General features: G+C 49.2%; 1 protein-coding gene across 1 annotated transcript in view; it reads left to right on the forward strand.

Moving 5' to 3' along the window:
- ATP1A3 (ATPase Na+/K+ transporting subunit alpha 3) overlaps positions 1–13,747 on the forward strand; it is a 121,184-nt gene that overhangs the window by 81,896 nt on the left and 25,541 nt on the right. The window contains exon 10 of the mRNA XM_033963546.1: positions 13,160–13,269. Within this exon, the coding sequence (XP_033819437.1) occupies positions 13,160–13,269 (110 nt within the window). The remainder of the gene's footprint in view (positions 1–13,159; positions 13,270–13,747) is intronic.

The raw sequence follows: 13,747 nt of genomic DNA on the forward strand, positions 1-13,747 counted from the left end.
ATTGTAAAACTAGAAGTATATACAGTAGAGGAGGTATAACACTAGAAATATCGGAATACAGGCAATGTAACTTCAGAGGTATATACAGTGCGGGAAGTATAACATTAAAAGTATGGATAGTGCAGACATTGTGACATTATTTATTTATTTGAATTTATTTACTGTCAATATGAAGAAATTCTCCATTGGAAGTGTACATACAGCAGAAATATAAGCAATATTGGAAGCATAACACTAGAAATATACATGGTGCAGTATAATACAGTCATTTCAGTTCAGGAATTATACCACTACAGGCAAATACTAAGCAGGCAGTGTAAAGATATATGGAGTGCAGGCAGTGTAACACCAGAGGTATGTATAAATAATTTCAGTGCAGGAAGTGTAACACTAGAATTTTATAAAATGCAGGTAATGTAACACTAGAGGTATATACAGTATTTTTAGTGCAAGAAGTATATGTCTAAAGGTATATACACTGCAGGCAGTGTTACACGCGAGGTATATGCAGTGCAGGCTGTATAAAACAAGAATATATACAGTATTTTCAGTGTAAGACATATACCACTAGAGGTAACCACGGAAAGGCAGTATATCAAATCCCATCCCCTTATATTCAGTGCAGAAAGTGTTACACTAGAAAAACATACAGGGGTCCTTTTACAAAGGCGTGGTAGCGGTTTAACATGCGGAATACCGCGCGTTAAACCGCCTGCCGCGCTAGTACCTAACACCTCCATTGACGAAGCATTAGGATTTTAGGCTGCCGAGGGGGTTAGCGCGTGATGAAATGTCCGACACGCTAACCCCCGTAGCACGCCTTGATAAAAGGAGCCCACAGTGTGTTAATTTAACACTAGAGCTATATACAGTAATTTCAGTGCAGGAAGTATACTATTAAAGGTATGTAGAGGGGCATAATCAAAAGATACATCTAAGTCCGTTTTGGGCCTAAATAGCTAGTCGCCCAAAGTCGGATATGGTAAAAGTCCATTTTCGAAAAATACGTCCAAAATTTTTTTTTTTTTTTAAATCTTCTAACTGTACGTCCAGCTGCCTGATCGTCCAGACTGCTAAGTCATCTATCTTTATACCCCATTTTCGTCCAAAAATTAATCCAAGTCAAAAACGCCTAGAAAAAGAGCTTTTAGACGTGGGCGAGGTCAGAAAAGTGATGGACTGGACACCCAAACATTGCACCAGAGTAGTAGGGTACCTTATAGGGCACTGATGTAAACTTCACAAAAAGGGTGCCACATACACATCTCACCACAAAAACCTTATAGGTCATGGTGAGCCCCCCAGAACCTACTAGATCCACCTATCTACCACCCCAATAGCCCTTATGACTGCAGGTGCCATATGGCAGTACATAAGGGTTTTGGGGGGTGTTGGGGGGTGCACATCACCATGCTGCCCCCCTTCAAACTGTGACCATCCTTAGCAATGAATGAGCTCCACTAGCTCATGGATCCCTTCTCACTTTGGTATGATGATATGATATAGAATTTATATCCTTCCAACTCCATCCAAAAAAAGGCTTAAAGTGGATTACAAGAAATCAGTATATAACAAGAAAATTATTGTAGTCGACATTTTCTAAATAAATATGTTTTCAATTTTTTTCTGAAAAACCAAGTAGGAAGATGAAGTTTTTAACTCTCTTGATAATTCATGTCAAATCTTAACATAAGAACATAAGAATTGCCACTGATGGATCAGACCAGTGGTCCATTGTGCCTAGCAGTCTGCTCACGTGGCGGCGTCCCTTAGGTCAAAGACCAGTGCCCTAACTGAGACTAGCCTTACCTGCCTACGTTCTGGTTCAGCAGGAACTTGTCTAACTTTGTCTTGAATCCCTGGAGGGTGTTTTCCCCTATAACAGCCTCTGGAAGAGTGTTCCAGTTTTCTACCACTCTCTGGGTGAAGAAGAACTTCCTTACGTTTGTACGGAATCTATCCCCTTTCAATTTTAGAGAGTGCGCTCTCATTCTCCCTACCTTGGAGAAGGTGAACAACTTGTCTTTATCTACTAAGACTATTCCCCTCATTATCTTGAACATTTCAATCATGTACCCTCTCAGTCTCTTCTTTTCAAGAGAGAAGAGGCCCAGTTTCTCCAATCTCTCACTGTACGGCAACTCCTCCAGCCCCTTAACCATTTTAGTCGCTCTTCTCTGGACCCTTTCGAGTAGTACTTTGTCCTTCTTTAAGTACGGCGACCAGTATTCCAGCCTGGCAAGATATAGATTTCTCTAATATTTTCTTGTATTGAACACCAACCCCCTAACCCCTACTGCCCCTTTTACAAAACTGTACCATTATTTTTAGTGCTGGCCACGGTGGTAACAGCTCCGACGCTCATAGGAATTCTATGAGCGTTGGAGCTGTTACCACCGCGGCCAGCGCTAAACAACGTGCTATGGGCCAAAGAATCAAACAAGATATCTCTGCAGGAGAGGATTTGGGTTGTAAGGAAATGAGAACAAACTCACTCCCCCCCCCCTCAATTAAAAAAAAAGAAAAACAGCGCAAGATGCTTTTAGTGCCTGCCAGTGCGCTGAATGCTCTGCCTTGCTCCAGTGGTCATAGAGTTCCCATGAGAGTCGGAGCAGCACAGAACATTCAGCGTGCCAACCGGCACTAAAAACCTCTTGCGCTGTATTGTAAAAGGGGAGGTCAATAAATATTCTGGGCTTGAACCATAGGATAATCTGAATATCAAACATGGTAGCTTAAATTCAGTATGGGCTTGAATGGGGAGCCAATGTAACTTAATCAATGGTGGTATCACCCTATCAGATTACTTGAGATGAAAGATCATTTTGACTGCAGTTTAAAAAGCAGTTGGGAAAAAAAAGTACAATATATTCTATTACAATAATCAAATTATGACATAATCAGTGATTGAACCAATACAGCAAAATGTTTCTCAGAAATAAGGAATGTATATTATGCAGTTGTTCACCCTCTCCAAGGTAGGGTGAACGAGAGGGCACTCTCTAAAGTTGAAAGGGGATAGATTCCGTACAAACGTAAGGAAGTTCTTCCTCACCCAGAGAGTGGTAGAAAACTGGAACGCTCTTCCGGAGTCTGTCATAGGGGGAAAAACCCTCCAGGGATTCAAGACAAAGTTATACAAGTTCCTGCTGAACAAGGACGTACGCTGATAGGGCTAGTCTCAGTTAGGGAGCTGGTCTTTGACCAGAGGGCCGCAGCATGAGCAGACTGCTGGGCATTATGGACCACTGGTCTGACCCAGCAGCGGCAATTCTTATGTTCTTATGAATGACAGTTTGTGCCACAGCATTGACCTGAAATTCCAACGACAAGGTTGTATCCATATAAACTCCTAGCACCTTTGAAATACACTCCAGTTTTATAGAAAAACTGTCTGACAAAGACAGAACTTCTGGAACAGAATAGTCATGCTGATGTAGCCAGAGTAATTTGGTCTTTTCATTATTAAGCTTAAATCCATGAATAATACTGTAATCCTCGATCTTAGTAAAACAATTTATAATCGTTGGTGTATTAAACATCTCCAACAGGAATCAATAAAAACATATCATCTGCATAAGAATACCATTTTGCTCCCAGAATAGAGAAGCCACAGCAGAAAGACATTTGATAGACATTAAATAATAATGGAGAAAGTGGAAAGTCCTGTGGAACACCGCAGGGCAATTTCCAAGTTTTAGACAATATATTTTACATTTTAATTTGGTAATACCATTATATAAGAACTCTCTGGACCAATTTAACACTTTCCCAGTAATGCACATAGATGTCAATTTACATAGTAAAATATCAAAGTAAACTGTATCAAATGCTGCTGTAAGATCATACAGAAGCAAAATCGCCACCCAGAGGGAAGAATCAATCTACCTTCAATGACCAGTGACAGTAGAGCTGATTCTGCACTGTAAGCAGCCTTAAAGCCAAATTGTAAAGGATTCCCCTTATACAAAACCGTGCAAGAGGTTTTTAACGCCGGACGACGCCCTGAATGCTCTGCGCTGCTCAGATGGTCATAGAGTGTAGCGTGGCCGGTGCCTGTAAATCAGTGTGACTCCGGTCGACGCTCACGACAGCGCTACTCCGGCGTGCTTCCCATAAAGGAAGGAAGTCCTGCTGGTCACTGTTCAATATCAATATGGATAAAGATTCCAAAAGAGTCAATTTAAAGTTCATTAAGTCTCACTTTATTGTGGTGATACACTGGAGGGGAGACTTCAGGTCAGTCTTTTCTCCAAGTAACAAAATAAATAAGTCCAAAACAAAAATAGAGCTGACAAAAACCTCCTGTCTAAGCTCTCACCTTCCTGCAGGTAATCCAGGTAGGTAAAACAAACAGTTCTGAATATCGCTGCCCTCAGCACCAGGCAGTTACTTCATAATGCTAGTATCCCTTTCATGCAATGCTGTGTCCAAGCCCCAGAATAAGGCAGGCTTGGCCCCAACCAACTTAACAGGAGTTGGTGGGGGAGGGGAGTAGCTGAAACCACCATATATTTTCTGTTACACAGAATGCCACAAATGGCCCCACAATCCCAACCAGGATGTCAAGTGGCTTCTCCCCAATTACTACTCCCTCACAGTCCCACACTTTGTAAGAACTCAAAAATGTGAACTTAACTAGAGCAGAACCATTAAGTTCAAGAAAAAAAAAACGTGGGTTTTTTTTTTTTCTTCCTGCATTAACCCAGCAGTGCAGCACAATTCTCACTTCTCTCCCAGGGAAACACATTCACTGAGCAGCAAACAACAATGGAATCACACTTAGGCATATAACAAACTACTCAGACCTGCCACTTAACTCTCCTCCATAGGAATATCTTCAGGCAAGCTGGTAGGCTCAAGGCAGTCCATTCGTTCTGGTAGTGCTGGCTGGCTGGCCATAGGGTCAGTAGCTGTCTCCACCATTTCTATGTCCTGAGACTCAGGAGAACAGTCTTGTGAGACCCCTTCCTGGGCTAACCCAGGGTAAACTGCCTGTCTCCTCCTCAGAGCAGCCTCTAATACGTTGAGGCGAACACGCCCTGTTCTCTGAGGGGGAGGGTCCGCCTGCACCTTCTGCCTAGCTCTCTTAGGATTTTTAATTATCTCCTGCAGCTGGGAGTTAGCAGTGCGAGTAGAGTTCCTCAGAGGCTGTTCCAGGCTGTTATCTCCAACGTCTTCTACTCCCTGGAGATCAGCTATTTCAGAATTAAAGGGAAATGTAGGTTTTTCCCTATTCCTGGTCACAACCCTATCCCCGTGGTTGGCTCTTTGTATGGCTGGGCCAGGACTAGCTAAGGGCACGTCTGGCACAAGCCGAGCTTTAGGGCTAGGATTGTGACATACCCTCACCTTTAAGGGATGGTCGCCCTGAGATCTCAAACCTGGCTCCGTACTTTCCTGCATCCTAGACAGGCTATCCACATTAACGCTCAATCGCCCTGGTCGATGCAGTACCCTGAACCGAAATGTCTGAAGGGCCAAATACCAACAGGTGAGATGGGAGTTACCGTATTTTCGCGGATATAACGCGCACCTGTGTAAAACGCGCACAGGGGTATAGCGCGCAGAAATCACGATGATATGTACCAAAACTTTTCTATACCGCGCTCAGGCATATAACGCGCATGATGCCCGACGCTCCTTTCGCCCGCCCTGACTTTCCGTGCGCTGTCCCGACTCTCCGTTCACCCCCCCTGACTTCCGTGCACTGTCCTCCCTTGAAGGTCTGTCCCCATCCTGAAAGCCTGATGCCCCCCCCCCGACGTCCGATACATCCCCCCCCCCGGCAGGACCACTCGCACCCTCACCCCGAAGGACCGCCGACTCCCAAACAATATCGGGCCAGGAGGGAGCCCAAACCCTCCTGGCCACGGCGACCCCCTAACCCCACCCCGCACTACATTACGGGCAGGAGGGATCCCAGGCCCTCCTGCCCTCGACGCAAACCCCCTCCCCCCAACGACCGCCCCCCCCCAAGAACCTCCGCCCGTCCCCCAGCCGACCCGCGACCCCCCTGGCCGACCCCCACGACACCCCCACCCGCCTTCCCCGTACCTTTGTGTAGTTGGGCCAGAAGGGAGCCCAAACCCTCCTGGCCACGGCGACCCCTTAACCCCACCCCGCACTACATTACGGGCAGGAGGGATCCCAGGCCCCCCTGCCCTCGACGCAAACCCCCCCCCCCCCCCAGCCGACCCGCGACCCCCCTGGCCGACCCCCACGACCCCCCACCCCCCTTCCCCGTACCTTTGGAAGTTGGCCGGACAGACGGGAGCCAAACCCGCCTGTCCGGCAGGCAGCCAACGAAGGAATGAGGCCGGATTGGCCCATCCGTCCTAAAGCTCCGCCTATTGGTGGGGCCTAAGGCGCGTGGGCCAATCAGAATAGGCCCTGGAGCCTTAGGTCCCACCTCGGGGCGCGGCCTGAGACACATGGTCGGGTTTGGCCCATGTGCCTCAGGCCGCGCCCCCAGGTGGGACCTAAGGCTCCAGGGCCTATTCTGATTGGCCCACGCGCCTTAGGCCCCACCAGTAGGCGGAGCTTTAGGACGGATGGGCCAATCCGGCCTCATTCCTTCGTTGGCTGCCTGCCGGACAGGCGGGTTTGGCTCCCGTCTGTCCGGCCAACTTCCAAAGGTACGGGGAAGGGGGGTGGGGGGTCGTGGGGGTCGGCCAGGGGGGGCGCGGGTCGGCTGGGGGGGGAGGGGGGTTTGCGTCGAGGGCAGGAGGGCCTGGGATCCCTCCTGCCCGTAATGTAGTGCGGGGTGGGGTTAAGGGGTCGCCGTGGCCAGGAGGGTTTGGGCTCCCTTCTGGCCCAACTACACAAAGGTACGGGGAAGGCGGGTGGGGGTGTCGTGGGGGTCGGCCAGGGGGGTCGCGGGTCGGCTGGGGGACGGGCGGAGGTTCTTGGGGGGGGGCGGTCGTTGGGGGGAGGGGGTTTGCGTCGAGGGCAGGAGGGCCTGGGATCCCTCCTGCCCGTAATGTAGTGCGGGGTGGGGTTAGGGGGTCGCCGTGGCCAGGAGGGTTTGGGCTCCCTCCTGGCCCGATATTGTTGGGGAGTCGGCGGTCCTTCGGGGTGAGGGTGCGAGTGGTCCTGCCGGGGGGGGGGATGTATCGGACGTCGGGGAGTCGGCCGGGCAAGAGGGCTTGGGCTCCCTCTTGCTCCGATCGTGGATGCGGGTGCGGGTGGGAGCGCGTGCGAACGGTCGTTCGGGGTGGGGGTGCGAGCGGTCCTGCTGGGGGGGTGAATCGGGCGTCGGGCGGGGTGGGAACTATGTTTAAAAACTTTTGTATACCGCGCTCAGGCATATAACGCGCGAGGGGTATGCGCGGTACGTAAAATCACGTATAACGCGCGCGTTATATCCGCGAAAATACGGTATTATTCCGCATCGTATTTAACCACTTCAGCGCTGCGTGATCAGTTACCAGGGTAAACTCATGCTCCTGTAAATAATGTTCCAGGGTCTGCATCGACCATTTAGCAGCCAGACATTCCAGCTCAACAGTCGCGTAATTCCTCTCATTGGGATGAAGCTTGCGGCTCAAATATAATACCGGGTGTTCCACCCCCTGAACTTCTTGACTCAGTATGGCCCCTAGACCGGTGCCTGAGGCATCCGTTTGAAGGATCAGGGGTTTTGATAAATCAATGGACCTAAGCACCGGGTTTGTGCATAAGGCTTTCTTGAGATCCTCCAGTGCCCCTCTACCCGAAGCTTCACATCCCAGTGTGTCCGGCCTATCCTTCCTCAACATATCTGTGAGTGCCGATGCCTGGTTGGCGAAGTCGGGTATAAATCGCCTATAATACCCGATGAGCCCCAAGAACCCCCGGAGTTGTTTCTTTGTGGTGGGGCGCAGGTAGTTCCTCCACACTCTACCTTGTCTATGAGGGGCTTGACCTGTCCTCTTCCCACCACATATCCCAGATATTTGACTTCCCTCTGGCCCAAGTAACATTTTTTTGGGTTGATCGTAAATCCTGCTTCCCTTAAAGACTCTAGTACCGCCCTTACGTGCCCTAGGTGTTCTGACCAACTCCGGGAATGAATCACAATGTCATCCAAGTAGGCGTCCGCATAGGCATGGTGTCCCCTTAGTACCTCTGTAATACCCCTTTGACAAAATAACAGCCGCGCCGTGAAGGCCAAATGGCATACGCCGGAACTGGTACAATCCAAGGGGGGTACTGAAGGCGGTCTTGGGCCTAGCACTAGGTGACAGTGGAATCTGCCAATAGCCCTTCGTAAGGTTGAGAGTGGAGAGATACTGGGCCTGCCCCAGCTGGTCCAGTAGATCATCCACCCGGGGCATGGGAAAAGCATCAAATTGGGATATTTCATTGAGTTGTCTGAAGTCAATACAAAATCTGGGTGTGCCATCCGCCTTGGGTACTATAACGATGGGACTTGACCAAGGGCTTTGGGATGGCTCAATCACCCCCAGAGACAGCATTTCCTCCACCAAATTTTGTACCAACTCTTTCTTCTTTTCGGATAACCTATAAGGTTTCACCCTCACTATCTTCCCTGGGGTAGTGATTATCTCATGGGTGACCACCTCTGTGCGACCCGGTATTGGAGAGAACACATCCTGAAAATCCTGTACCAAGGTTTCCAGCTGCCTAGTTTGTCCCTCTGATAAGCTGGTCCCTATATTGACCCCCTCTGTTTGTGTCAAGTCCGCTATCTGGGGCCCTAGGTCATCGTCCTGTTTTTGCTCGGCCATTAGGGCCAGAACCTCTCTTTCCCGCCAGGGCTTCAGGAGGTTGATGTGATATGTCTGAACCCTATTCCTCTCATCCCTGACCCGGTAATCAACTTCATTAAGCCTTTCCACAATGGTGGCTGGGCCTTTCCACTCCGCCAGGAATTTGTGGGGATCTGAGGGTATCAAGATTAACACTCTATCCCCCACCTTTAGTTGGCGGGCCTTGGCCTTCCTGTCATAGTAGAGCTTCTGTCTTTTCCTCCCCCATTCCAAATTGTCTTTACCTATCCGAGCCACTTGTGCAAGCCTTTTCCTTAAGTTTGCCAGGTAGGATACAACATTGGCTTCTGCCCCCTCCTGTGACCCCCACTGATCCTAACAATATCTAATATGCCCCGGGGAATCCTACCGTATAGCATCTCGAAGGGACTGACGCCAAGGGAGTCTTGTACCTTTTCCCTAGCTGCGAACAGCACCAATGGAATGAAAAGGTCCCAGTCCCTTCTATCCTGTCCTGTAACCTTCTTCAACATCTGCTTGAGCGATTGGTTGAAGCGCTCAACCATCCCATTGGCCTGGGGATGGTAGGCTGAAGTTTTTATATGTCGAATCCCAAACCCCTGCCAGAATTTTTCCATTTCCTTTGAAAGGAAATTGCTCCCTTGGTCTGTCAAGACCTCTCGGGGAAACCCTACTGTACAAAACAGACCCACTAATTCCCTCATAATAGCGGCAGAGGATGACTTCCTCAACGGAAATGCCCGTGGATGCCTCGTGGCCACATCCATAACGACGAGAATAAAACTATGCCCCCGCGGCGTCCTTTCTAGCGGTCCCACCATATCCATGGCCAGCCGTGCTAGCGGCTCCTCCACCCTGGGAACAGAGACTAATGGGGCGCGGGCAGGCTTGTCGAGGGATAGTTTTTGGCAGACGGGACAGGATTGGCAAAACTTCACCACATCCCGAGATATTCCCGGCCAAAAGAATCTCCTCAACACCTGAATTTCCGTGGCCTCTGCCCCTTTGTGACCCGACAGGGGATGGTCATGAGCGGTTTGCAGAATTATTTTCCGAAACCCCTGCGGGACCACCAGTTGCTCCTGTCTAACCTTAGCGGTCTGTCCTGCACTCTGTCTGTACAATAACCCCTGTCTTACCCGGAACCTAATCGCGCCCGGGGACGGTACGGAGACTTGCTGCCAAATCTCTTGAAGGGAGGCGTCAGCCTTTTGTTCAGCAGGGAATGTGGGAAACACTTCCCTCACCCCTTGAGGGAGCCAGGGTATTTCCTTAGAACTGGTTACTTGTCTTAGAGCCTGACTCCTTTGGTGTTTCTGTTTCTGGGCTTGAGTCTGCCGGCCCTGTCTTTGAGGGAATGTCTGCACCACCTCCCCCCTGAAGGGAAAAATGTGGTCCAATCCTTCCTCCTCTACTGACATAACCGGACCCTGGGACCGCGTACCCACCAAGCCCTGTTTAACTCTTAAGTATTCCCCTAGGCCTTCCCAATCTCGGCCTAAGATAAGGGCATAGGGAGCTTTAGGCACGATTGCAAAATCGACCCTGTATACCTTATCCCCATACAGGATAGTGGTCGGCCGGAGCGGGTATCTGAGGCTATCCCCATGCACACATCGAATAATCACCGTCCTTCCTCTTTCCCTCGGGAAAATATAGTTATACTGGTCCGTAGCCATCATAGATTGGTCCGCGCCAGTATCTATCAGGGCCATTACCTGTTTCCCTGCTATTGAAACTGACACCTGATACTCCCTAGGACTGTACCTATCCAGCCCACGGGTGATTATCAAATCTCTTTTCTTTTTACAAAAATGTTGTGTATGTTCACTTCCCCCACAGCGGACACCCTGAAGACCCCTTCCCTGCGAAGTCTTCCCCACTCTGGGCTCCCCTGAGTTTTCCTCATATCGCATCCGGGAATGCATAGCCCTCCCCTCAGTCTGGAGCAAGGCTCCATCTTTTCCCGGCCAGTCCAGGTCTACATAGGTTCTAGCCCCCTCCCCCGGTATCCAGCGTCTTTGATCCGCGGCTCCCATGGGCTCCCAAAACCCTTGGTTTAGCTCCTGGCTAGGTGGTATTTTGACTATATCAGATAACAAAAAAGGGCTTAGTCCTACCGCGGATGGGCAGTCCAGGTTCAGCGCCGGCCCAGTGTGTGGCTCGACAGCCGTCTGCTGCAATAGCTGCGTCAAGACCCCTGCCTGGGTGCTTATCGCCCTCATCAGTTCCTCATGCTGTTGACTTTCCCATTCTTGCTTAAGATTCCACAAGTCCTGGTTTGCTTTTAGCACAGCCTGCAGGTCCTCGCTCTGCTTCTGTCTCTCGGCGGTCAGAAAAGCCATCAGCTGTTGCTGGTCCATCCTGCCTTGCTGCCTAGAAGAGAAGCAATAAGAGAAATTCTCCAAGTGCGGTAGTTTACACCTTCACTTATCTGTCCCTCACCAACCCCCCTTTGCTGAGGTACTCTTACCAGAGCGATTGGTGAGTCTGAGCCTTTGGTTTGTAGACCTCCTTGGCCTCCAGTCGTTTGTCTGCGTATTTGTCCTCTTACACCCGAATCCGGTCCTTCCCTGGGGCCTTTCCACACCGGCTCCTCATAGGTCAGGTTACACTCCTCCAGAAACGTCTCCGCTCCACTGTAAGGATCCTCTCCTCCAACAGAAGACTCCGCTTCCTCAGCTAGCGGGACCAAGAAGTCTGGAACCAGTTGCTCCCGGACTGGAACTAACCAAACAAACTAAAACAATAAGCTAAAAAAAAAAATTCAAAAAAAAATCAACACCTTTTTTTTTTTTTCCAAATTCAACAAATGTCCAGCAGGAGGCGCTCTATCCCGCAACTGATACCATTTGTAGCGTGGCCGGTGCCTGTAAATCAGTGTGACTCCGGTCGACGCTCACGACAGCGCTACTCCGGCGTGCTTCCCATAAAGGAAGGAAGTCCTGCTGGTCACTGTTCAATATCAATATGGATAAAGATTCCAAAAGAGTCAATTTAAAGTTCATTAAGTCTCACTTTATTGTGGTGATACACTGGAGGGGAGACTTCAGGTCAGTCTTTTCTCCAAGCAACAAAATAAATAAGTCCAAAACAAAAATAGAGCTGACAAAAACCTCCTGTCTAAGCTCTCACCTTCATGCAGGTAATCCAGGTAGGTAAAACAAACAGTTCTGAATATCGCTGCCCTCAGCACCAGGCAGTTACTTCATAATGCTAGTATCCCTTTCATGCAATGCTGTGTCCAAGCCCCAGAATAAGGCAGGCTTGGCCCCAACCAACTTAACAGGAGTTGGTGGGGGAGGGGAGTAGCTGAAACCACCATATATTTTCTGTTACACAGAATGCCACAAATGGCCCCACAATCCCAACCAGGATGTCAAGTGGCTTCTCCCCAATTACTACTCCCTCACAGTCCCACACTTTGTAAGAACTCAAAAATGTGAACTTAACTAGAGCAGAACCATTAAGTTCAAGAAAAAAAAAACGTGGGTTTTTTTTTTTTTCTTCCTGCATTAACCCAGCAGTGCAGCACAATTCTCACTTCTCTCCCAGGGAAACACATTCACTGAGCAGCAAACAACAATGGAATCACACTTAGGCATATAACAAACTACTCAGACCTGCCACTTAACTCTCCTCCATAGGAATATCTTCAGGCAAGCTGGTAGGCTCAAGGCAGTCCATTCGTTCTGGTAGTGCTGGCTGGCTGGCCACAGGGTCAGTAGCTGTCTCCACCATTTCTATGTCCTGAGACTCAGGAGAACAGTCTTGTGAGACCCCTTCCTGGGCTAACCAAGGGTAAACTGCCTGTCTCCTCCTCAGAGCAGCCTCTAATACGTTGAGGCGAACATGCCCTGTTCTCTGAGGGGGAGGGTCCACCTGCACCTTCTGCCTAGCTCTCTTAGGATTTTTAATTATCTCCTGCAGCTGGGAGTTAGCAGTGGGAGTAGAGTTCCTCAGAGGCTGTTCCAGGCTGTTATCTCCAACGTCTTCTACTCCCTGGATATCAGTTATCTCAGAATTAAAGGGAAATGTAGGTTTTTCCCTATTCCTGGTCACAACCCTATCCCCGTGGTTGGCTCTTTGTATGGCTGGGCCAGGACTAGCTAAGGGCACGTCTGGCACAAGCCGAGCTTTAGGGCTAGGATTGTGACAAGAGTTCCTATAAGCGTCGGAGCAGCACAAAGTATTGAGCTAGCCAGCACTAAAAATATTGTCCTACAGTCAAGTCACACTACCAGAACGTCTAGAATTTGTGTGTAGTTAAAGGCAACGTATCTACTTGGTTTATGGGGAAGACAGCTGCCAATGTTTTGTAAATCCTGCATGTAGAGAGGGACAATTAAAGTGGTTTCAATTATGTATCTCAGGTACTAAGAATACCCTCTACTTTTCTCTGCTCTTTACTTTATCCCCTGCAGGTGCCTCTTTTGATAAGAGCTCTCCCACCTGGGTGGCTCTGTCTCGCATCGCTGCACTGTGTAATCGGGCCGTTTTCAAAGCTGGCAATGATAATATCCCTGTCCTAAAGGTAACTTATGATGCACAAGAGAAACTTATGATGACTGGAGGGAGAGAGCTCCTGCCCCTAAGACTAGCACAAGCTAGGGAATCCCGTCTTTCTGACAACTAGTACTGACTAGGCCCTTCCTTTGGATACAGGCACTAACCGAGGGAGTTTTTCTCCTTCACACTAATCCAGACTGAAGGAACCGCTCTCCCTGAACTTGCCAGTAACTGAAGGAGCTGCTCCCCCTGACACTAGCTCAGTTTGAGGAGCCCCTATCCCTAGCACTAGTACAAACTGGAGGAGCCCCTCTTACTGACTAGCATAGACTGAGGGAGCTCTTTTCCCGCTGCCTGATACTGGTACACATTGAGAAAGTTACTTTCCCTCAAACAAGCTCAGAATGAGAGAGTCTCATTCCTTGACACAAGCATACACCAGGGAGACTCGGTTAGAAGGAAAAGTGTGCCTTTTTGCATATGATACCAAGATTTGTATCAGA

This window comes from Geotrypetes seraphini, chromosome 11 (genome assembly GCF_902459505.1).
Source record: "Geotrypetes seraphini chromosome 11, aGeoSer1.1, whole genome shotgun sequence".
Taxonomy (NCBI): Eukaryota; Metazoa; Chordata; class Amphibia; order Gymnophiona; family Dermophiidae; genus Geotrypetes; species Geotrypetes seraphini.